Source organism: Pyrgilauda ruficollis, unplaced genomic scaffold (assembly GCF_017590135.1).
Source record: "Pyrgilauda ruficollis isolate IOZ18807 unplaced genomic scaffold, ASM1759013v1 scaffold19, whole genome shotgun sequence".
In the NCBI taxonomy this organism is placed as follows: domain Eukaryota; kingdom Metazoa; phylum Chordata; class Aves; order Passeriformes; family Passeridae; genus Pyrgilauda; species Pyrgilauda ruficollis.
Window position 1 is genome coordinate 5,332,553 of NW_024518095.1, and position 23,092 is coordinate 5,355,644.

Consider the following 23,092-nt stretch of genomic DNA (forward strand, 5'->3'; position numbering starts at 1 on the left):
AGAAGACCTCATTAATGCATATAGTTCCTTAAAACGTGGGTGCCGAGAGGATGGTGGCAGACTCTTTTGAGTGGTGCCCAGTGACAGGACTCAGAGGAATGGCCATAAATTAAACCACAGTAAGTTTTATCTCAACATGAGGAAGAGCTTTGTTACACTGAGGGTGGCAGAGCACTGGAACAGGCTGCCCAGGGAGGTCATGGAGTCTCCCTCTCTGGAGACTTTCAAACCCCACCTGGACATGTTCCTGTGTCACCTGTCTTTGCAGAGGGTTGGACTGGATGATCTGCAGTGATCCCTTCCAACCCAGATGATTCTGTGATCCTCAGCTCACATCCTTTCAGATGCTGTGTCTTAGACAGTGGGGTTTTGTGCTGCTCATGTAGTTTGGTACTGCCCCTGTGCATCCAGAGGGCAGTACCAAATGCTGGTTAAATGTTACTGGGACTGGATTTAATTTTGAGTTCAGGATCTGTCACAGGAACACTACTTTTCATTGGACCATTTGCTTGCTTTGTAATAAATTAATAGCAGATGAATTGTAAAATATCAGAAAATGAAATAATACAAGTAAACTGTTAAAAAACAGCAGAGATAATACATTTACACATTGCCTGTGGTAAAGCATTAGGTTAAAAAGAATTACATTGTTTTGGTATTGAGTGCAACCAGAAATTCAAGTTTGAAGGTTTTGCTTGTCTATGAGAACATATCAAAACAGACAGGGAAAAGGCATAAAATACACTTGTTTTTTGTTGCTTTGCTGAAGCATCACAGTGCTTAGTTTATTATTAAAGTAGATGCCATCCAAACAAGTCTCAATGTATTAAAATCTAAAGGAAAACAGAAGTTATGATATATAGAGCTGAGTTTTGAATAATCTTGTTAGGTTTTGACAGAGTATTTTAGTACTGGACACAAATTTGATATGGGTTTTTTGTGACAATTCCGTTCAAATTTTAGTAGCTTTATATTACCTGGAGAGTTCAGACTAGAAATTTTGGAAGTAAAATACTGATTAGTCTAAAAAGAGACAAACTAAAATTGCCCGATTTCTTTAAATTGTTCTGAAACTGGACCGAAACATTTTTTCCTCTAAATGTAACAAGATTTTTACTGTTTTCATACTAACTTATTTCTGTGATTAAGTGAAATTTCCATTTTGTATTATGGGAAAGACAGTAAGTTCCAGTGGATTTGTGATAAATACTGATTTTTATGAGTTAAAAACTTCCTGTATAGAAGGGGTAGGTTATACCTGTCCAGTGCAATTGTGGCAAACACTTTTTTCCTCCCAGCTGTGTTAAAACTTCTTGTGTAGTTCCTTTAGTAGAGCACACTTCAGAAATTCTGTTCCAGGAGCTTTGAACAACTTTGAAATTCTCAAATATTTAAAAAAAAAGTCTTAACATAGATTAAAATCTAATGTTACAAATCATAAAAAAGGAGTGATGATAGACCTTTACCAACTGGCTGTTATGGAGTAACATTTTATGAAACTTTTTATATGTATTGTGTATTTGCATAATGGACAGAATGGTATTTAGTTTCAGTATTTGTAAGTGCATTTGTTCTTAGATCACATCTGTTTGAATAGGGACAGTGTAGTTGTCCTGTTGATATCAGGTAAAACAACCATTCAAGTAAGCAGTCTACTGTAAAAAGTAATGCTCATTTTTTTGGATAAACTGACCTGTCTGATGCAGAGCTGCAATATGTATTTCTTGGAAGATGTTCATACTTGTGATTGTATTGTCCACATGGAAGCTTGGGCTTAAGTTGTAAGATGGGCAGTCAGGTAAGGTGGCAGTTTAGAGTCTGGGAGAAGTTTAGTGTGGGAGAAGGAGTGTCCTCACTGCAGCAGGAAAATGACTGCTCTGAGTACAGGCTGTGAGGAGCTGCTGACACGCTGCCTGCTTTGCACCAGGTAAAGTTTGATGTGCAGGCAGGGGGAGTTGTGACTAAAAGTCACATTGAAATGACTTAAAACTACTTTTCTAAATACCAACTGCTGTATACTAAATATACAATACTAAAGCTGTCTGGTCTCCTCACCCCATTGTATTGTTTGGGTTGGTTTGCATGTTTCAGTCTACCAGGAGAACCCTGGTGTAGATGAGTGCAGAGGCTGCTGGTGCACTGAGGATGTGCGTGCTCTGCTTGCTTTAGGAACTGACAAGTAGGTGATGAGTGGACATGACCTTTTAAGGCTCGTAAATAGGAGCTATTGGCGAAAAAAGTGAGAGGAGGCTATTCAGTTTTTAAGAAAAGGAGGTAAATGCAGCAGTAACTTGGAGACAGTTTTTGAGTGTTCATGTATATCCTTAAATTAGGTCCTATCTGTTACCTTTACTTACCAAGTAGCCTTTTTTATTACCGTGCTTAAAAGTTGATGCTTTGCATCCACACCCTGTTTGGTGCACATCTGGTTCCTGTCAGACCGCAGGCTTGCTTCAGTGGGACTGTTGGAGTGAGTGAAAAAGGGGTGAAGTCTTACCTTGGAAACACCTTGAGACCATTAGACTGGAATTATTAAAAGATGGGACAAGTTGAGGTCCACTATGTGAGGTTAGGCATCTGGCATTCGTGATGCATATTAAGATTATGCAGAGTCTTGGCTTTTATTTTCAATAAAAAGCAGTGTCTGGCATGTCAAGCTGCAGAGATTACCTTCCAAGCATGACCTGAGCTGAAGTGATGTCTGCTTGAGGCTGATGTGCCTGAAATCCAAATGTCACCCTTAACTGTTTAACTACAAACCCTTGTTTGGAGTTTTGCATGGGGGTTGGTGTCAGTACCGAAGCCCGTGGGATTTGTAATTGAGTAATACATCTGTATTGCTGCTTCTGAGAAGAGAGGGCACTTACAAAAGAAAAATGGATTGTGAAACAGACTTCAGAAGGAAAAGAAAGAGAAGGCATAAAGGCAATATTTTTGGAATGTAATTTTTCAGTATGTTCTTCTGTTGGTGGATATTGACTGTTATTAAATAGTAAATTAATTTATATGAAGGATGATTTTATTTGCTTGATCTCTCAAGAATTAATTTTGTTCTTTACTGTGGCACCCTGTATTGAGGGCTGGATAAATGTGATCAGCTCTGTTTTCTGAGCTGTAAACAAGCTAGTCTGTACAAGGCAAGAAAATGAAAAACACATGGAACATAAGCTTAACTTTCATTTCTCCCTTCATTAATTAAAGTTTGGCTTTTGTGAATTTTATGGGAGAAGGTTTGAGAAACTATATTTTTCTTCTTGCTTAAAACTTGTTTTAAAATGAACTTAGAGCAGAGATCAATTTTTTTAACAAAGTTTAAAAGAGACCTTGTTTTTTACAACATCAGCATAGCTTATGAAAGGACTACTTAAAATCTGTGAAAGTGTCAGTTTTCCTTTGGGGAGATCATGTGGAATATAATGTACATGCTGGAAGTAAAATATGTAGCTGTTCTCATAAGAGAAAGGTGATGATGTAGCTCAGTTATTATAATTTTCAAATACAGTTTTTCTTCCTTTCTGTTTTATACATGCTACTTGCATCACAAAACAGGCAACAGTAACTCAATGCTAAAAGTGATTTGTTTGATAACAGATTGTGGAAACTGAGAATCTTGAATGCCGAGCACTTTGAATAACCCATATCCCTTTAGCAATAATTATCTCACATCTTTTGGCAGGTTTATGGCTACTAATGACTTGATGACAGAACTACAGAAAGATTCTATCAAGCTGGATGATGACAGTGAAAGAAAGGTGGTGAAGATGATTTTGAAATTACTGGAAGATAAAAATGGTGAGGTGCAAAACTTAGCTGTCAAATGGTAGGTACTCTTTTTCTATGATGTAGAGAATTGTATAATGACTGAACAATATAAAGCACTTTTGAAAACTCAAACAACCACTGCTACACAAAATAATTTTGAAATTGATGTCCCCAAAGGAACCCTTATTCTTGTAGACTACCTGCCTTAAGTGTTGTAATATAAAAAACTATTTTGGTGACATTGGGCATTAATATTTGGGGTTTCAGGCACCAAACAGCACGTGCAGTACTTGCTGGAAGTATATGAGTGACACACTTGTTCTTTGGTGATAATTCTTGATTGCTAAACAGATACAAAAGCTTATAATTCAGTGGTAGTTGCTGCATTGATACTTGATGGTGAGACCTTAGCAGGGGAAGAATTGTAGTATTAGAGTTGTTTTCAAGCAGACATGAAAACATGAAATGGTAAAGATATGGCCTTGGTTATCAAACATGGAGTTCACCTCTTCACTAACATTCAGGATACTGCGTTAATGGTTTTACAAGCTTTGCAGGAGCTGTAAATGTTTTATGGGATCAGGGTGCATTTACCTGTGTTTCCGAGACTTCTGTTGCTTCACTGCCCTCTCTTCCTCACTTTATTGAGTTTTACATATGGTGTGACTTTTCCAGAGCACCCTTTGAAGAGGTGCTGCATTTCTTAAGACTTTTTGTTCTTGGCCATTCTGATTTTTGTGTGCTTTAAAGAGGGCCTCTTTTAGGAGCCATATAGTGTTCCTGAGAATGTTTCTTGTTTGTGAGCTCAGGTTTGGTTTTTTTTAATACTCCATATACACTCCTTATATTACATGAGGTATGGATTGGAGTAAACTTGGTATACAAGAGCTTGAGAAGTTTCACATTGTGACTAGCCAGGTTTGTTTTAGCTTGTTATTCTTTGTAGTTTGCCCTGTCAGACAAGCAAAGCAGAAAAAGCCTGTGTATGCCTCTGCTTATGTACTTAGAAGCAGTGTTTGCTTCAGCTGCTGAAGCATTGTGACTGATGGTAACCAAAATCTTGCACAGACAAATTGGTGTAGGAATATCAAATTTCAAGCCAGTTATTAGCAATATTAAGTATACTAGTACTATAGCTGTCACTACTTTTCCCCTACTGTCACCAGGAATGCAGTGTTATTAAAACGTGTCTTACCCGTCTCCTTTTCATAACAACACAAAATACCCTGTTTCTTTTTAATTGAAACTTCTGGAATGTCTGTTGCTCATGTTTTCATGGTTTTGAAACAGATTGCTTGTACTCAATCAGAAGAGCATATTGTTGTGAAACTTGGCTCAGGCTTAGAATTGTCTTTGTGTGCAGTAGGATTTTATGGAAAAGTTACATTTTAGCATACATGCAATACTCATTTCTAATGTACATCCTAAAGTTGTCCTGAAGTTTAGATTAATGCACATAGAGACATATCACCATTTTTAATGGCAGTGTTAGAATTTAGGGTCTAAAGTACAAGTAATGCTTATTATATCATTAAAGAAAGATTGCAAAGGGAAGGGAATGAGAAAATACATGACTTCCTGTGTGTCTGCACATCCTGTTCTTATTAACAGTTCTTCAGGTTTTAAATTTACTTTGATATATTGATAAAACTCTTGGATTTAACTAATGTAACTAAATCTCTTTCAACTTTGGAGTGTTTTTGAGAATTCCAAATAATGTTAAGGAGCAGTGTTAAGTTTAATGGGACAAGAAACATAATGGAAAAGTTTTCAGGTGAATTATGAACATCTGTGTAGAAGGTGGACATGTGTACATTCTGGATCACATCAAGTTGTGTTTTTTTGGGGTTTTTTTTTTTGTGTCACTTGCTAATCACTTGCACCTATGCTCTGAATTAAAAAAAAAAACCAAAAAACAAACCACCACTCTTTTAGTATTCTCTTCTTGAAGCAGCTTGTACTCAAAATACAGTTCATGACAGTTTCAAGCCTAATGCTGCTGCTGCTTCCTGTTTGCTGTTCTTGTACTCCTTGTTCTCTTTCTCGCACTGCTTCTTACCTGGTTTTGTGACAGACTGGTTTAGGCAATTAGTTTTCTTCTGGCTTATTGATTTCCTCCTGCGGTTTACCTGTTGGTAGAAGCATTGGTGGGGGTGAAGGATGGGAGAGGCTGAACACTACTAAGCTGCAGGTTTTTTAAGACTGTTCAAGCTGATCTGAAATCTTCCATCTACTACAACACTAGGTGTAAGCCTGATTCATTGGGAAGTTAATTTCACACAGCATATTTTTCTTGGCTTTTTTAATTTTAAATATTTTTGTGCTCTTGTGTATTTCTGTTAAGGATTTCTTGGCACTTCCAGCATAAACTGTCTTTAGATCTCTCTTAACTTAAATGCTGTGGTGAACTTTAGAGACTGTTAGCAGTAACTTTCATCAGGCCCTTGATGACCCATTAAAGTATCAATTCCCTCTCTCATAGAAAGAGGATTTAAGACAGCCCAATGTAATTTTCAATCTGCGCTTGAGATAGGAATTTCCTTGAGGAAGGGAGAAAAGTGTTGGAGCTTGTTATGGGAACTTCCTCTACAGGTAGACCAATTGAAATGCTCTGAATAAAACTCTTGCATAAGAGTCACTCTTTGAAGATTTGATTCTCGAGGTCACTGAACACGTCTGATTTGAAACAACTCGGAGCAACTGTAAAGCAGTATTTATTTTTAGGAAAGTGTAGCAACAAGTCAGCAGTGTTGCTGGTTTTGCCTATCTGCTGCTCGCTTTCACACTTGAGTAAGAGGAGCTCTATTGGTTAAAATGTCGACAAACTTTTTTGTTATTATCTTTACAAAGCACACTGGTGATTTTGTTCTTGTTCCTTTCAATTACATTGTGCTGGTCTGGGCCAGGATAAACCATGTAAAAGCAGCAGAAGTCAGTTTTTGGGTTCATTGGTATTTGGGTGTACCTTGCAAAATGGTTGTCCAGTTCATTTCTGAATAAAAATGAAGATTAATGAGCTGTGTTAGTAGTCTTGAAGTAAAAGCTGGCCTGCTGTAATCTTTGACCCTATGGAAGGGAACTGAGTTTTATTTGTTAAGCTTCTTACTGCAGGCAGTAGATATGTAGATAGTAGAAACCTGTGTCTGTAACAACAGGTTGTTTATCTTGTTTGTCTTAACTGCATGTAAAATATTAAATGTATTTTTGTTGTCTCCCTTTTTTTTTTGAACGAATGGTTTATGGTTTACTTGGTAGTCGTAGGCTGTTTTACCATCAGCCAGTGTGGAAAAGGCTATTCTTACAGCTTATCCTTAGTTTATAGCTGTAAGTGTAGTCCATCCTGTGGCTTGATTAAGATTATGTGCATCAGGTGTAGTCAGGCACTGTGGTTTGTCAACAATTGTGTTGGTATTGCTTTTTCCTCATTGCTGATAATCTTTGTAGTGCTCTCTTGGTCCAAATTGCGCATTAAATGTTTAATGTGTTCATTGTTGCAGCTTAAGGATGCATGTTTCTCATTTTGAACACTTTGATATTCTGCCATTTAAACCTACACATAGAAATTTTTATTGGTTCACACTGTGAAATCTTTCCTGAAACCAGTAAGAAGCCAAACATACTCAAATCTACCTTGAATGGAAAAAAAAAAAAAAGGTGGGATAAAGCGCTTTCAGTGATTCCTCCCTGTGGTACTGTAGTTTCTCTGCATTTATCAGAGTGACTTCTCTGGGCAGTAGTTCAATGTAGGGAGCTCTCCCTGACGCTCTGAGTCTGAGTCATTAGTGTGAACAGGATGATGCATGTATTGGCTGCTGTGTGGCTGATCCAGTTCAGCAGCTTTAAAGCATTTTATATGCTTTGGTAGTACACTACTGCACATCATGCTATACTAGTGATTTGAATAATGTACATTTTTTTTTTAATTTGTGAATTTTAATTCTTCCTTGTAAATAAATGTGCTTATTCCATAGCTGTTAAAATATGCCAGTTGGAGATTATAATTGATTATATGTTGGTGTTCACCTTCCTAATATGGAGCTATGCTATGAACACCTTTATTTCCAAATGTGTGTAACTTAAAGGAGACAGTGTGTTGCTGTTTACTTCCATAGGCATCTGAATGAGCTTTTTACTTTGAGAGAACCTATACGCAAATTATTGGCTAGTGAAAGGGAGAAGATCGAAGAGCATTTAAGACTATCCAAAATGGCCTTCAAGTGTGTAAAATGCATGCTTAAGTGCAAAAGCTTTGTAGTCGAAACTGATTTGATACAAGAAGGTTATAGTTTATTTTCAATTTCTGGTGTGTAATTATTAGTTGTATTATTTGTCCCAACTAATAATAAGGTCTATGAGTGATATTTACTGATTTTGAAGGCCAGAAAAGCTTGAGATAATATTTTGTAAAATTTACTTCACAATTGTTATGTCTGCTTCGCTGAACTAATAGGTTGAATAAATAGGACTAAAGATGCTGATTCTGATAATATATGGCTTAATACTTCCCAGAAACTGTAATTTATGGTGTGTGTTAATATCATTCCAGTGGTTTGGTCATTTTTAAAACATGAGCAAAAAAGTGTTTCCGATTCTTAGCTGAGATGAATCTGATTGACTGGCCTTTGCTGTGATTATTTTAATGACTTATAGGTTGCATTTGAAAAATAAGCATATTTAAATCAAAAGAATTCAGTAGTTTTTCAGCAGTTCAGGTTTAAAACAAGGGGTTTTTAACATCGTGTACATTGTTGTGTCTGTTGAGTGAAACACACAGGGAATTTAATTTCTCTGGACTACCATGGAGTCATTGTACCTTGGAATTCTGTAAGTTTCTGTTTGAGTTGATTTGTGCTTGTGTTGCTTGCAAAACAATTTACTATGCACCAAGAGCAGATGCATGCAACAGGGCTGTGAGTAGCCACTGACTGACAGTGGTGTGCATGAAGGGAAGCTCTATATATAGACGTGTCAATGAATCACGGTGAAGGAAGAGCTTGACTGGAGTCAAATCAAGTTGTGAAGAAAGCCGTGAGCTTTTTCAGCAACTGGAGAAAATGTTTCAACTGCAGCCAGGGATAGCTTGATGTATTTGTGCCTCAGAGATAATTATTGGTAATAATCTGTGTTAGCAGATTATTTGTGTACAAATAATTTGTGTTAGCAGATCTGTTTGTGTACAGATTTATCAGGAGTTTTTAAGTTAGAGGCAAAAATTCTTTACCCGTATTAGTGTTCAGAAATTATTTTAATCATTATTAATTTAATATAATTGAAGCAGTAAAATGACCAGATTAGATTGTGAATATAGTCCTCTAAGCCCCTCCCTACTCTCAGGGATTTAATGGCTGTAGAGATAGTTTAATCAAATCTAAAGAATTAAGTACAGTGCCCTTTCCCTAAATTAAAGGGCAGTGTCAGGTTAGGGCATGAGGTCTGACTGCTTTTAAGGAAGGGATCTCTGTCAGAACTGTTCATTTCTGCAGGAGCTGCTGAAGCAAGAGAGAAACCATCCATTATGTCTTTATTTCTGTGTACTTAAAGGGCTTCTTTTTATGCCTTTGATTAGATACCAGTCAGTATCTCAACTAAGAGTTCTCTTGAGATTATCTGTATGCTGTACTTTCTGAAAATGTAACCCCAAAGTTGTTCTTCTGTATTTATTTTAAGGTTATATGTAAATCTCCACTAAATACTCCACAAATTGAATAAATTGCAATCTTTCTGAATTTGTGGCATTGACGTGATCATAAGGTATCAGTTTCAGATATTTGTGCACTCGTTTGACTAATCTCAAATTAGTTCCCAGTTCTGTGCATTAACGAGATGGAGTTAGTTGCAAGTGATACTTCTGTGTCTGTTTTGCCTTTGCTGCCTCTCCGCCCACCCTTCCCCTGCCCCCGCCCCCCACATGTATTTTCAGCAGGTGCTACCACACTAGTACCCACATGAGTGGGTAAGGAGAGAAAGAAACCAAGCTGGTTATAGTTTGTGAAGGAAAGCATGGAAAGTGCTAGATGTGATTGCCTTGGGAATTGTGTATTCCTGGGTGTTAATCTAAGTGTTGTGCCTCAAGTGCAAGCACTGTTCTGGGTTCATGGCAGGTAAGGCGTTGTGAGTGTGGCCATTCAAAGAGAAGCTCCAGGTTTGCCTAACGTGGTGACAGACCCCTAATGCCAAAACTTTGAACATTACTCTGGTTACTGTCGTGCAGTAAGTCACACATAGTGCTTCAGTGCAAGGGCTTGCTTGTCTATGTCCTCCTCCTGTTTGCTCTTGCTTTCTGCTGGGCAGTTTTTTTATAATAGTTAGGTCTTGCCCTTGTGAATTCGTGGATGTGGGGAAAAAGGGTATGAGCAATGGGGTACATAGAGGTTTGGGGATGGAAGATGTGTTTTGGGTTTGTTTAACTGTGTAGAGCCATGCCTAAATCCAAATGTTGTATAGAACAAAGATGCATAATTAAGAATATTGTTTACTTGTCTGTGAATTACGCAGACACTGATGGTCAGGCATGTAAACTGATGGCTCTGGCTAGGTTAATTTTTGTTATAGATCTTGTTGTGAACTGAGAAGTAAGAGGGACTGTGGTTTTGAGAGTGAAGCAGAACAGCCATACAAAATGAATTTCCAGCTCCAAATAAGAAACATGTACTAAATGAGTGTTTTGTTACTAGATTTATGGAGTAAATAAGTTAAGAGTCCAACCAGATGAGGGTTTTCAGTTTTTAAAATTCTGCTTTGTCTTGCTACCAAAATCAACCTGAAGTTTATGACTTGAATGCAAAATACTGAAATAATATTGTTGCCAATTTAATGCTCTTCTCTTGTTTGTATAGCCTGGGACCTCTGGTGAGTAAAGTGAAGGAGTATCAAGTGGAGACCATTGTAGATACCCTGTGTACAAACATGCTTTCAGATAAAGAACAGTTACGTGACATTTCAAGCATTGGTCTTAAAACTGTGATTGGAGAACTTCCTCCAGCTTCCAGTGGTAAGTAATTTTGTACTAAAGACTTTATATAGCTGTGTAATTTACTAATTCAAAAAAATTTAAAACCGGGGGGTTTTAGGGAAGAGGATTCAGTAAATTTAGCACTGGAACTAGTTTCAGTTAGGGTAAAAACATGGCACAAATACCCTTTCAGTTTCTCCTTCTCTGACTATATTGCCAAATTTTACTAGTTTAAGAACTTTTTTTTACTGAAGGATTGCATTAATGTGCAAAACAAGCTCAGAGAATATGAACTTTAGTATAACAAGTTATAAAAGCTTCTATTTTAATAACTGCCTGGTGGAGCACATCTAGGCTGTAGTAATAGTTAAATCTCATCTTGGTCTTTGGTTGATAATGCGCTTTAAAATTGATTACAGCTCCTGTATTTTTCTTTAACCATCTGATTTCTTGTCTCACTTTCTAGGAATTGTTTTGGAAAGTACCTTGTATTTCTGACAGTTGCCTTTTAAATTAGTGAAAGTCTTACCTGCAGGTTTAAATGAAGGCAGTCTTTCCTCTAGAAGAGACACAGATGTTGAACAGCTCATCAGTTAATAGCATTGCTTTTTACTCTAGTGCTTTTCAGATATCATATTGTAGGATATGAATGAGACTAGAGAGTGATTGAAAAGGTTTTGGAAATGACATTTTTAGAGACTGAGGTCTCTTGAATTTAAAAGAAAAGCTCTGGTTTTAATATCCTTTTTGAAAATTGACATGTAAATCTTGCTTCTGTCAAGCAGCAGTGAGATGCATAAGCTTTACATAAATAACTAATTTTAAGTAAGGTGTTTTAAGCTTTTACTCTTTTGTTTGCTTACACAAAACAAAAGATTTTTGGGTGGAGGTAAAACTCAAACGAAAATGTAGGCAAGTCTTTCAATATAGTTAATGTCCCTAATGTAAAAATAAACAACATGTTATTTCTAGCTCCCGACTCAAACACAGATTGTTCTCTTTTTTTTTTTTAGCCTCCATGGTAACACATTAGACTGTCCACTTGTTATATTTTAATTTTAGTTGTAGTTAAGAATGAGCCATAATATATATATAAACTAGATTTACCATAGGTTGGAATGGTATTAATTTCACATTGAAATTTGCAAAATGTGACTCGAAGAATTTCATGCAGGTGAAGATGAGTACTAACCATGATAGGAGTTCCTTTCATAGTTACTTGAAATGTTAGACAATTAGAGGAAGGGGGAACTATGAAGTTGTTATAAAGACATTTTTACTTGTATTTTAAAATACTTTGGATATAAATTTTCCTCCCTTTCTCAAATGTTCCAGTAGTATTTCAGGTACTTAATTTTTAAGTAGCTTCTTGGGCAAAATAATTTTGCTTTTTTTTTTGCCATTAGAAGTAGCTCTATCTACTTCTGTGTTTTTCCTTACCATACAGTATATACCTTCATTTTTACTTATAGTCTTTTCATTTATTGCTCTAGAGTTGTGGCTTTCACTTTCCATCGCTTGCCCTTCCAAAAGCAGTGTTCTGTTGTGTGTACTTTCTGGGACAAGAATCCCTCCTGCTTAGTATGTTTGTACATAGATAATCTTTTCAGCTCTAATGCAGAGCATACATGACCTTAGCAGAGTGGCTGTTTAAGCTTGTTTTGTTGGTTGGAAAAAGCTTCTTTATGTAGATGGGGTTGCTTTCCATATGACAGACATCATCTCTGGTGTTAAAAGCTGTATTTTTAAAATATTATGGAAATGCTGAGTTTTTGTTGTACTTTCAGGTTCTGCATTAGCAGCTAATGTTTGCAAAAAGATCACAGGGCGTCTCACTAGTGCTATAGCCAAGCAGGAAGATGTGTCTGTGCAACTGGAGGCACTGGATATCATGGCTGATATGCTGAGCAGGTAAACATCCCTCTTTTAATATGCTGGTGAATGCTCATAAATACTACTTAAAGCTTGAACTTCAGTTTTCCAAATGTTAAAATTAAATGATTCCAAATAATATGAAATAATATGGTTAATATTATATGTAGATGAAACTTAATTTAGAAAAAATACGTGAATGTATTGAAGATAATTGGTTGATCAATTACTATTTAATTTTCTGAGAACTGTAGCTTTAAGCTTACTTTAATGTTCATTGTTTTGAAGTTACATTTTAAACTCATTTCTTCTTTTAATAAGTTCTAAAACCTGAAATTTTAAACATTTGATTGGAATCTTTGTGATGTTTGGGGAATATTTGAAGGATTGTTTTACAGTATATGAACAAAGTTATCTAGATTCAATTGGTTTTGAGTTTGTGTTTTGTCTGTTTTAAGGCAAGGAGGACTGCTTGTTAACTTCCATCCTTCAATTCTGACCTGTCTGCTCCCCCAGCTGACCAGCCCAAGACTTGCTGTGAGGAAAAGAACCATCATTGCTCTTGGTCACCTGGTTATGAGTTGTGGCAATATGGTTTTTGTTGACCTCATTGAACATCTGTTGACAGAGCTGTCTAAAAATGATTCCATGTCAACAACTAGGACCTATATACAGTGTATTGCCGCTATCAGTAGGCAAGCAGGTCACAGAATAGGTAAGAAAAATATATATAAATTATCTTTTACTTTGAAGTTTTTCTGTGAGAGTAATTACTTAGCTAATTTTTTTCTCTTAATAGGTGAATATCTTGAGAAAATAATTCCTTTGGTTGTAAAGTTTTGTAATGTAGATGATGATGAACTACGAGAGTACTGCATTCAAGCCTTTGAATCTTTTGTTAGGAGGTAAGTCATTCATAGGTACCTATTTCAGGCTTTCTTAAGATCTAATAGTGTGTCATTTGGTTGTAAGCTGTCAAGAGACAGCCTCCCTCATACAAAATACTTGCAAGCTTTCAGCTGGAACAGTTCCTGTAGCTATCTTGTAACTTAACTCTTAAGCAGTGTGTTATGTCTGTACAAGCTTTCTACTATGCCATTGGTACTTGTGCAAACAAGAGGTGGGAAATAATCTAATAATATTTGTGTCCAGTAGTGGTGATAAAAAATTGGTATCCAAAGGCATATCTGAGTCCTTTGCACCTTGTAGTCTAGCAGATCCTGTTATAAAGTGGCATTACCTTTTCTGACCTTCCCTTTGAATTTCTGTAGTTCAGAGAGATGCCTTGATGTTGTCTTGGCTACTCTCTCCAGAATACAGTATGCAATATGAAATCTTTTAAGAATATTTTGGTACTTCAGGGTAATTTGGTAGTGATTGTATTTTTATATTACACAGGTGTCCTAAAGAAGTTTATCCTCATGTATCTACTATTATAAACATTTGTCTTAAATATCTTACTTATGATCCTAATTACAATTATGATGATGAAGATGAAGATGAAAATGCTATGGATGCTGATGGTGGTGATGATGATGATCAAGGTATGTTCTCTTTTTGATTTGGGGGAGAGGATGAGCTTTTGATCCTGCACCCATCTGGGAAAATTGGTATGGGTCGTAATACTCCTGAGTACCAGCATTTGAATGACTTGTGTACTTTCATTCAAATTTTGTATCTTTTTTAAACATGGCTAATGAACTCACTTCCTGGAATAAAAGGATAGGCTGGAGATCAGTAATTCTGAGAGGGAACATAAAATACAAGACCAATATTTTAAAATACCTGAAAGGTGGAAAAAGGCAGAAGCGAGTAGCATGATATAAATAAAGTGAGAACATAAGTTAATGAATTGAAAATACATAGGAGAGGCTACAGCATAGGAGAGGCTTCTCACTACTTTCCACTATAATATGTTGGTGCCTAATGCATAAAATCAGAATAGATTGAAAATGACTCAGTATTTTTCTGTAGGATAGAAGTGTTTCACACTGAAAGGCATAATGTATTTTATTGTTAATATGGTGGCAAGCATTGCCAGATAGAAGCTTTGTGAAAACTTGGACACACAAGTAATTTGAGTTGAGGGCATAAAATTCTCATTACTTAAGGAAGGAGTGAGCTGCATAGTTGTTGCCTTAAGACCTGAAAAATCTATATTGCTTATTTTATTATTTTTATTTTTTGGGGGGATGCTGTATAGTTTGATTTACCTCTGGAAATAAGCAGACAGAATACTTTTTTGAATCTTGATCAGCTAATATTCATTGTTGCTTTGTTGTCATGAATAAAGAAGAATATGCTTTAAATCAGTAGTCAGGCTGGAAATCTGATGGGGAGCTCCTTTTCCTGTTTGCAGTTTAAATTAATATGTTTGGAAGACTAACGTGAAAAAAATTGGCTGAGAATTACAAGTTAGGCTGTGTAGAAGGCTTTTTATATATATGGTTTTTAATGTAATTCTGAACCTATTTCTTTGTGTGTCTTATGCAAAAAACCCAAGTTTTTAATTGTTTAAAAAGTGTGTTCTTTTTAATTGTTTAAAATAAAACTTGATGCTTTGCTTGTCTAGACTTGAACATATGCATAATTTATTTTTTCAAGGGAGCGATGATGAATATAGTGATGATGATGACATGAGCTGGAAAGTGAGGCGTGCAGCTGCTAAATGTCTGGATGCTGTGGTTAGCACACGACACGAAATGCTTCCAGAATTCTACAAAACTGTATCTCCTGCTTTGATAGCCAGATTCAAAGAACGTGAAGAGAATGTTAAAGCAGATGTTTTTCATGCATATCTTTCTCTTTTAAAACAAACTCGACCCGTGCAAAGTTGGCTTTGTGATCCTGATGCAATGGAACAAGGAGAGACACCTTTGACGATGCTTCAGAGCCAGGTTATTTGTAAAGATTTTTGTTATCTTTCAGAAGACATGTTAAAATTGCTCCCTGTTCGTAAGGATAGTTCATGCAATATGCTTTATCATGCTTTCTTTATACACGGGTTACAGTTTATTCCTGTAGTGTTAACGCAGTGACCAAGCTGGGTAAACTGGCCCAAAAAATGCAGCAGTCTTAGAAACTGAAATTGCCTTGTACAAATGTGCTTATTTAATTTCAGTTGTTTACTCACCTGTGAAAGTTGCATGTCCTATGTCATTTAGCCACATTGCCAAAGCAAAAGTTACTTTGTGCGTTCTGTATTCAGATATAAGCACTAACGATCAAGATAAAACTTGATCTGCTGCAGCGTATTTTATTTGCAGAAAAAGATAATGCTAAGAAACTTCATCTGAGTGAATTATTTAGGTGGCTTTTCAAGTGTTGCTCTCTACAGTTTTATTAGTGCAATTAACCTTTCAAAGCTACATCACTTTTTTTTTTTTTAAAGCAATTATTTTGAATCTTCATTTCCCAGTGTTTCTACAACACCTCTAGTTCTGTAGAGAAATCAGGGGGTTAGGATGCACGTATTTCTTTATATCTCCCCAGAGATCAATAATGAAAGAAATGTCAGCTATTGAATCAATTAACAGATGTGTGATGATTACAGGTTCCCAACATAGTTAAAGCCTTGCACAAACAGATGAAGGAGAAAAGTGTTAAGACTCGTCAGTGCTGCTTTAACATGCTGACTGAGCTAGTAAATGTGTTACCTGGAGCCCTAACACAGCATGTTCCTGTACTTGTACCAGGTATGAGAAATACAGCATTAACTTAAATACTTACTAATAAATGGTATGGGAAGTTCTGAAACATCAAAATATTGAAGTCCCGATTGTGCTTTTTGCAAAAGCTTTGAAGTGTGGCTTCTGTTGAAAGAAAATAGCAAAAAAATCAGCTATTATGTGTATCCATATAAATATTTTAGTCATATATTTCCATTAATCTTGAAAAGAAGATTAAAGGTTTTTTTCTTCTTTATAAAAAAAAGAAGTTAATTTGATTCTTAATTACAAAATCAAATTGACTCCTTTTCCATCTGAACAGAGAAAAATATTTTCCATAGTTTAGCTTTTAAAACTTAAAATGTTGAAATTTGAAGTAATGGTGAAAAGTAAGGTTGGAAATGTTAAAGATTCAGAATTTCTTTATAATTAAGAAAATATGTCATAGACCATTGAATGACCCATGTCTTTTGATGGAGGAAGCTTAAAAGCTAATTGGTTGAATAAAGTGATTAAAGGGCTTTGGAAGCATTCAGAAAGATGGGGAGCCTTCTGGCTCTGGCATTAATTCAGTATAGCTGCCTTCCTTTGGAAATTTTAAAGTGTTCTAGTAGACTCTATAAATACCTGCCCTAAAAATACTTTTTTTGGTTTCTTCCAGGAATAATCTTTTCACTGAATGACAAATCAAGTTCTTCTAATCTGAAGATAGATGCTTTGTCCTGTTTGTATGTGATCCTCTGCAATCATTCTCCCCAAGTCTTTCATCCTCATGTTCAAGCATTGGTACCTCCAGTTGTAGCTTGTGTTGGTGACCCATTTTACAAGATAACATCAGAGGCACTTTTGGTTACCCAACAACTTGTAAAGGTTATTCGTCCTTTAGACCAGCCTTCTTCCTTTGATGCTACTCCTTACATCAAAGATTTGTTTACTTGTACAATCAAAAGATTAAAGGCTGCTGACATTGATCAGGAGGTGAAAGAAAGGGCAATATCTTGCATGGGTCAAATAATTTGTAGCCTTGGTGACAGTCTAGGCACAGACCTGCCTAGTACACTTCAGATCTTTCTAGAGAGACTGAAGAATGAGATCACTCGGTTAACTACTGTGAAGGCAATGACATTGATTGCTGGTTCTCCTTTGAAGATAGATTTGAGACCAATCCTTGGGGAAGGAGTTCCTATTCTTGCTTCTTTTTTGAGAAAGAACCAGCGAGCTTTGAAGCTGGGCACTCTTTCTGCGCTAGATATTTTAATTAAGAATTACAGTGACAGCTTGACAGCTGCCATGATTGATGCAGTCCTGGATGAGCTTCCACCTCTGATTAGCGAAAGTGACATGCACGTATCACAGATGGCCATCAGTTTCCTGACAACACTGGCTAAAGTATATCCTTCTTCCCTGTCAAAGATTAGTGGCTCCATTCTCAATGAACTTATTGGGCTGGTGAGATCACCCCTTCTTCAGGGTGGAGCACTTAGTGCCATGCTAGAATTTTTCCAAGCTTTGGTTGTGACTGGTACAAACAATTTAGGCTATATGGATTTACTGCGCATGTTAACGGGTCCAGTGTACTCACAGAGCACAGCACTTACTCACAAGCAGTCTTACTATTCCATTGCCAAATGTGTCGCTGCCCTTACTCGAGCCTGCCCTAAGGAAGGACCAGCTGTTGTAGGTCAGTTCATTCAAGACGTTAAGAACTCAAGGTCCACAGATTCCATTCGTCTTTTGGCTTTACTTTCTCTTGGGGAAGTCGGGCATCACATTGACTTAAGTGGACAAATCGAGCTGAAGTCTGTAATACTGGAAGCGTTCTCTTCTCCTAGTGAAGAAGTCAAGTCAGCGGCGTCATACGCCTTAGGCAGTATTAGTGTTGGCAATCTTCCTGAGTATCTGCCATTTGTCCTACAAGAAATAACCAGTCAGCCTAAGAGGCAATACCTTCTTCTGCATTCCTTGAAAGAAATAATTAGCTCTGCGTCAGTGATTGGTCTCAAACCATATGTTGAGAACATCTGGGCCTTACTCTTGAAACACTGTGAATGTGCAGAAGAGGGTACAAGGAATGTTGTTGCTGAATGCTTGGGCAAGCTTACGTTGATAGACCCAGAGACTCTGCTTCCACGACTCAAGGGATACTTGGCATCAGGTGAGAAGTAGTGCATGTGTCTGTTGGAGCAGATGGCTTTATGATACCTGCTAATAAATGGATCTAGTTTTTCAAATTTCTTGCTTAAATGCTGTGTCTTGAAGTTTTGCTCCCCTCCCCAACAATGGAAGGTTAAGGTTTTTTGCGTTTACTAGAAGTTGTTAGTCATACACAACAAGAATTACTTGTGTTCTGCTTTCAGACATTGTATTTGTTAACAGTGTTATGTTTTATGTTTAAGACAGAGCTATAAACTTGAAGGGGAAGGAGCATGGGCAACTAAGGGACAAATTAACAAACCACTTGCAAGATTTTGACCTTTTGGTGTAAATTACTATATTCCTAAATTTCAGATAAGGATTCTGAAGTTTTTAAGAATTAGGAAAGATTTTTGTGCATAATTAATGAACTGGTTTCATATCAAGAACTGTGTTCACGTATTTTCTTCATGTGCTTCTGCTGTAAAGGGAAGAATTTTTTTGTAGGCCGATATATGATCATAAATAATCTTTTTTTAATAGCCTTATTGCTCAAATTTTCTACAGGAGATAACATTACATGCTTATTACAATGTTATGGTATTTTTCCCTGTTTAAAATGTTCTGTCCGTAGGTTTATTTGAGTTACGTATTGCATTGCTAGCAATAAATAGCTTTTCTTGTTTGCTGTTCTTAAGAGTATTAGAAGTCTAAGAGGAATGAGTGGCATTGAGCATGATTTAGATTCTGTTGTTCTGTTTTAATCTTGCATGTTCACACTTTTGTTTCATATTAGGATCCTCATATGCTCGAAGTTCAGTGGTTACTGCTGTTAAGTTCACTATTTCTGATCATCCTCAACCCATAGACCCACTCTTGAAGAACTGCATAGGTAAGTACTCCTCTTACGCTGACAGCTTCTATGTTTTCAGGCAAGAGAATTAAATTTAAAATTTTTTGTGTGTTACCAGAAATAAATATTTTGAAGATACTAGAATTAGCTGCTAATGATAACTGTTGGAAGAGTTACAAGATATTTCCGTAGTAGCCAATTATTTCTATTAACACTAATTTATTTTAATTCTGAGCAGTAAAAATTTTGTAATTAAAAATTCTGTGTATTGACTTTGTGATGGGCAATACAAGAAACTAATGTTTTTAGTAGGATGGGATCCAAAAGCTGATTTCCTGTGTTTTTGCCAAATTATATCAGTTTGATTTAGTAAGATGTACTATATTTACCAAGAAGTGTGGTCTTGCAAATATTTGACATTCAGTCACTTAAGACATGTATGCGTGTGAGAGTTATTCTGAGTGTTACCAGGTTTTGAATTGTAAATATAGGTTGTCATGATTCTGTAATGCTTGTATTCTGAAAGCATTTGGAATTGGGTGTATTTTTATACAGGAATAAGGTAATCAGAGCTTTCAGTGTAAAATCAGTATGACAAAGGCCTTTGCAATGCTGTGGCTTTTTTTATTTTCTCATTTGTATAACAAAGTATTGTAGATTTTTTAAGATGCTATGAATGTTCTATCCTTGGTTAAGTACAGGTCTAAAGATATGTAAAAAAATAATCTATGCTTCTTAACCTAATAGGAGGGGAAAGATTTATCCTTAAAAGCATCAAGTTTCATAAAGAGCAAGGTTTTTATTTATAGGGAAATGAAGCCAGTTTACTGTGTGTCACTAAGCTTTTTGTTTCTTAAGTAATATATTAAAGAATTCTGCTTGTAGGTTTTTTCCCCTCCCACTGAAGCTGCCTTGCCCCTTTGGTTTCCAGAAGTATTAATTGATTATTCAATCAAAAAACTATCAGAATCTAGCACTTCAAAAATCTCAGTAATTTTGAGTTTCGTTACCCAGCTTTTTGGTGGGTGCAAGAGTCACTTTGTTTTTACACCTTGTTGGTTTTCTCCTTAGAAAATGTTCATTCCTCATGGAAGTTGCTACGACAACTTCCTAAACATTGAGGATATATTCATGCAGTCATTTATTTTAATAAGGCTGTGTTATAGAAGTATAGAAAAATCTAATTTTAAAATGCCCAAAGGTGGGGGGGGCTGGGAGAGGTGGTGCTATATTAATATGTACTGAGTAGGCCAATTTTGTAGTAATTTAGGCATCCTCAGTATATGCCAATTTGAGGGTTAAAAAATCAGTTATGTCAGTAGTTTCCTTAAGAGGAGTTCTGGAACTCCTGAACTGGAGAAATTGAAATTGGTTTTCTAGTGCATATTTTGAGAGCATTTTAATAAATTGAGAAGATGAAAGGCTAAATGTAATTTTAATTAATTTACATGAAAAGATAGTTTATATGTCATTATGATGGCTGCTTATTTTGATGGTGTTTCTTCTACTACTGTTTCATTATATGAAATACTATATAACAATTATATTAATACTTTTCATATTATGATAATCCTTTATTTGTGTAATCGTGCTGAAATAGCAGGTGTCCGTTCCATTAAAAGAACTCCTGCACTAAGTATATATTTTTGAAAGTTTAAGTAAAACTATTTTAAAAGTTGCAAATGTGAAAGATCCTCATAGGTTGCTTTCTTTCTGTATGTGATTGCAGGTGATTTTCTGAAAACTCTGGAGGACCCAGATCTCAATGTCAGGAGAGTAGCCCTAGTGACTTTTAATTCAGCTGCCCACAATAAACCATCTTTGATAAGGGACCTCTTAGATACTGTGCTTCCTCATCTTTACAATGAAACAAAAGTCAGAAAGGAATTAATCAGAGAAGTAAGTTAACTGAGAAAAACAATGCTAAGTATGTAAGTAGGTTATCTTTTAAATGTGTATTACTTAACTTTTTCTTTTTTATTCACTGACAGGTGGAAATGGGACCATTTAAGCACACAGTTGATGATGGGTTGGACATAAGGAAAGCAGCTTTTGAGTGCATGTATACTCTATTGGACAGCTGTTTGGATAGACTAGATATATTTGAATTCTTAAACCATGTTGAAGATGGTCTGAAGGATCACTATGATATTAAGGTTAGCTCTGTGAAAGCAGGGATTTTATCAAAATATTTCAATTGGTGAATAGACTGAAATGGTAAAAATATTACTTCATATGCTTAAGTACTTCACTACATTTGCCATTTTCATTAAAGTGTGACTGTTCAAAAGGTTACACAACATTGTGGGAAATGGATTTCCATATATGTGAAAGACATAACTGTTGTTGAATTGGGTTTTTTCCTCACCCTAGATGCTGACCTTTTTAATGCTGGTGAGACTGTCTACCCTTTGTCCGAGCGCGGTGCTGCAGAGATTGGACAGGCTCGTTGAACCTTTGCGTGCTACATGTACAACTAAGGTATTTCAGCTTATTTAACTTCATTGGTTTGTGTTTTCTTACGGAAATATAAATGAACTCGTGTTTAAAGAATACTTCTGTACTGCTGCAGTGTTTCCTGAGTTACAGTTGATAAGCTGCAGTAGGCAGCATAATTAGAATAGAAATGAATGGATCTTTGTACAAGTGTTAAATTTATTTAAATTACAGACGGAGAGGTAGATTTGTAAGCTTCTTTTAAAAAAATCCTCTCTTTCTTTGATGCATTTCCTTTTGTTCCCTAAAAATTCTGCTGCCATTTGGTCAACTTGTAAATCTCACTTCATTACAAATAATGAAACTGGAATACTGAGAGTTTATCTGACTTCTGATGGTGGTGTTGTTTCAGACAAGCATTTGGCTGATGCAGTGTAAAGTAGTCCTTGTTTTGTTAGACTTTTTGTCTAGACTTGTTAAGAGTTTTTGTCATTTACCCCACCTCTTCTTCATTTATATTACAGGATTATTGGATCTTTGTAGTTAGTCTCCTTCCATTCCTGCTTGGTCTTAATTCACCTGCATGCTCTGACAGTCATTTATTGCTTGATTTACCTTGCTTTTCTATTATCTAGTCTGCTGTATTTCACATCATGAAAATTGACTGCCTTTAATTATAATTTGTGTTTGTAGCACTGAAATATCTTTGAGAATAACAACAGAAGGTTAAGCAGTTATTCTAATGAAGGTCATCTTCTTTAAGAAGTTCTGTCCTCTGGAAGCTGGGAGTACTGTGATAATAGCAGTTTAAAGTCATTTATTGACCTTACTAGCTTAAAGGCTGGCTGCTGTAGTTGCTTTGATTTGGTGATTGACTTGGCAGCTTACAGCTTTTTTCTGCTTACCTTGGCGTGTTGAAGCTTCAGTCTGTTTTTAAACTGCTGGTAAAAATTCTGCTAAAAGGATGTTTGGGGGTGTTTTCTTTTTGGTTGTTTTTTTCAAGAGCATAGATCATATTGAGAGGAAATATGTTTTTTTTAAGGTACATTTTTTAAGATTGGTATAGAGAGAGGGTTGAGTAAAGTTTCAAACATATTTTGATTTTTTCCATAGGTAAAGGCAAACTCAGTGAAACAGGAGTTTGAAAAGCAAGATGAACTAAAACGATCTGCTATGAGAGCTGTAGCAGCACTTCTAACCATTCCAGAAGCAGAGAAGAGTCCATTAATGAGTGAATTTCAGTCACAGATAAGCTCTAACCCTGAGCTGGCAGCCATCTTTGAAAGTATCCAAAAAGATTCATCATCCACTAACTTGGAATCAATGGACACTAGTTAGATGTTTGTCTAATGGGGACCATTATGTTGAACCATATGATGCACTGAATTGACAGGTTATGAGTAAGAAACAGAAAAA

General features: G+C 36.1%; 1 protein-coding gene across 1 annotated transcript; it reads left to right on the forward strand.

Moving 5' to 3' along the window:
• The first annotated feature begins 2 nt into the window (after window positions 1-2).
• CAND1 (cullin associated and neddylation dissociated 1) lies at window positions 3-23,092 on the forward strand. The gene is made up of 15 exons (XM_041465599.1): window positions 3-119; window positions 3,677-3,820; window positions 10,599-10,753; window positions 12,502-12,625; window positions 13,045-13,301; window positions 13,386-13,491; window positions 13,985-14,130; window positions 15,191-15,483; window positions 16,140-16,281; window positions 16,916-18,409; window positions 19,184-19,279; window positions 20,970-21,139; window positions 21,232-21,396; window positions 21,614-21,721; window positions 22,790-23,092. The coding sequence occupies exons 2-15, from the start codon at window positions 3,681-3,683 to the stop codon at window positions 23,012-23,014; spliced, it is 3,621 nt and encodes a 1,206-aa protein (XP_041321533.1). The 5' UTR covers window positions 3-119; window positions 3,677-3,680; the 3' UTR covers window positions 23,015-23,092.

Coding starts and splice junctions, on each gene's coding strand:
- CAND1 (XM_041465599.1), top strand. CDS start 3,681: ATGGCTACTAATGACTTGATGACAGAACTACAGAAAGATTCTATCAAG. Junction 3,821..10,598: donor CAAAACTTAGCTGTCAAATG/GTAGGTACTCTT, acceptor TTGTTTGTATAG/CCTGGGACCTCTGGTGAGTA. Junction 21,722..22,789: donor GTGCTACATGTACAACTAAG/GTATTTCAGCTT, acceptor TTTTTTCCATAG/GTAAAGGCAAACTCAGTGAA.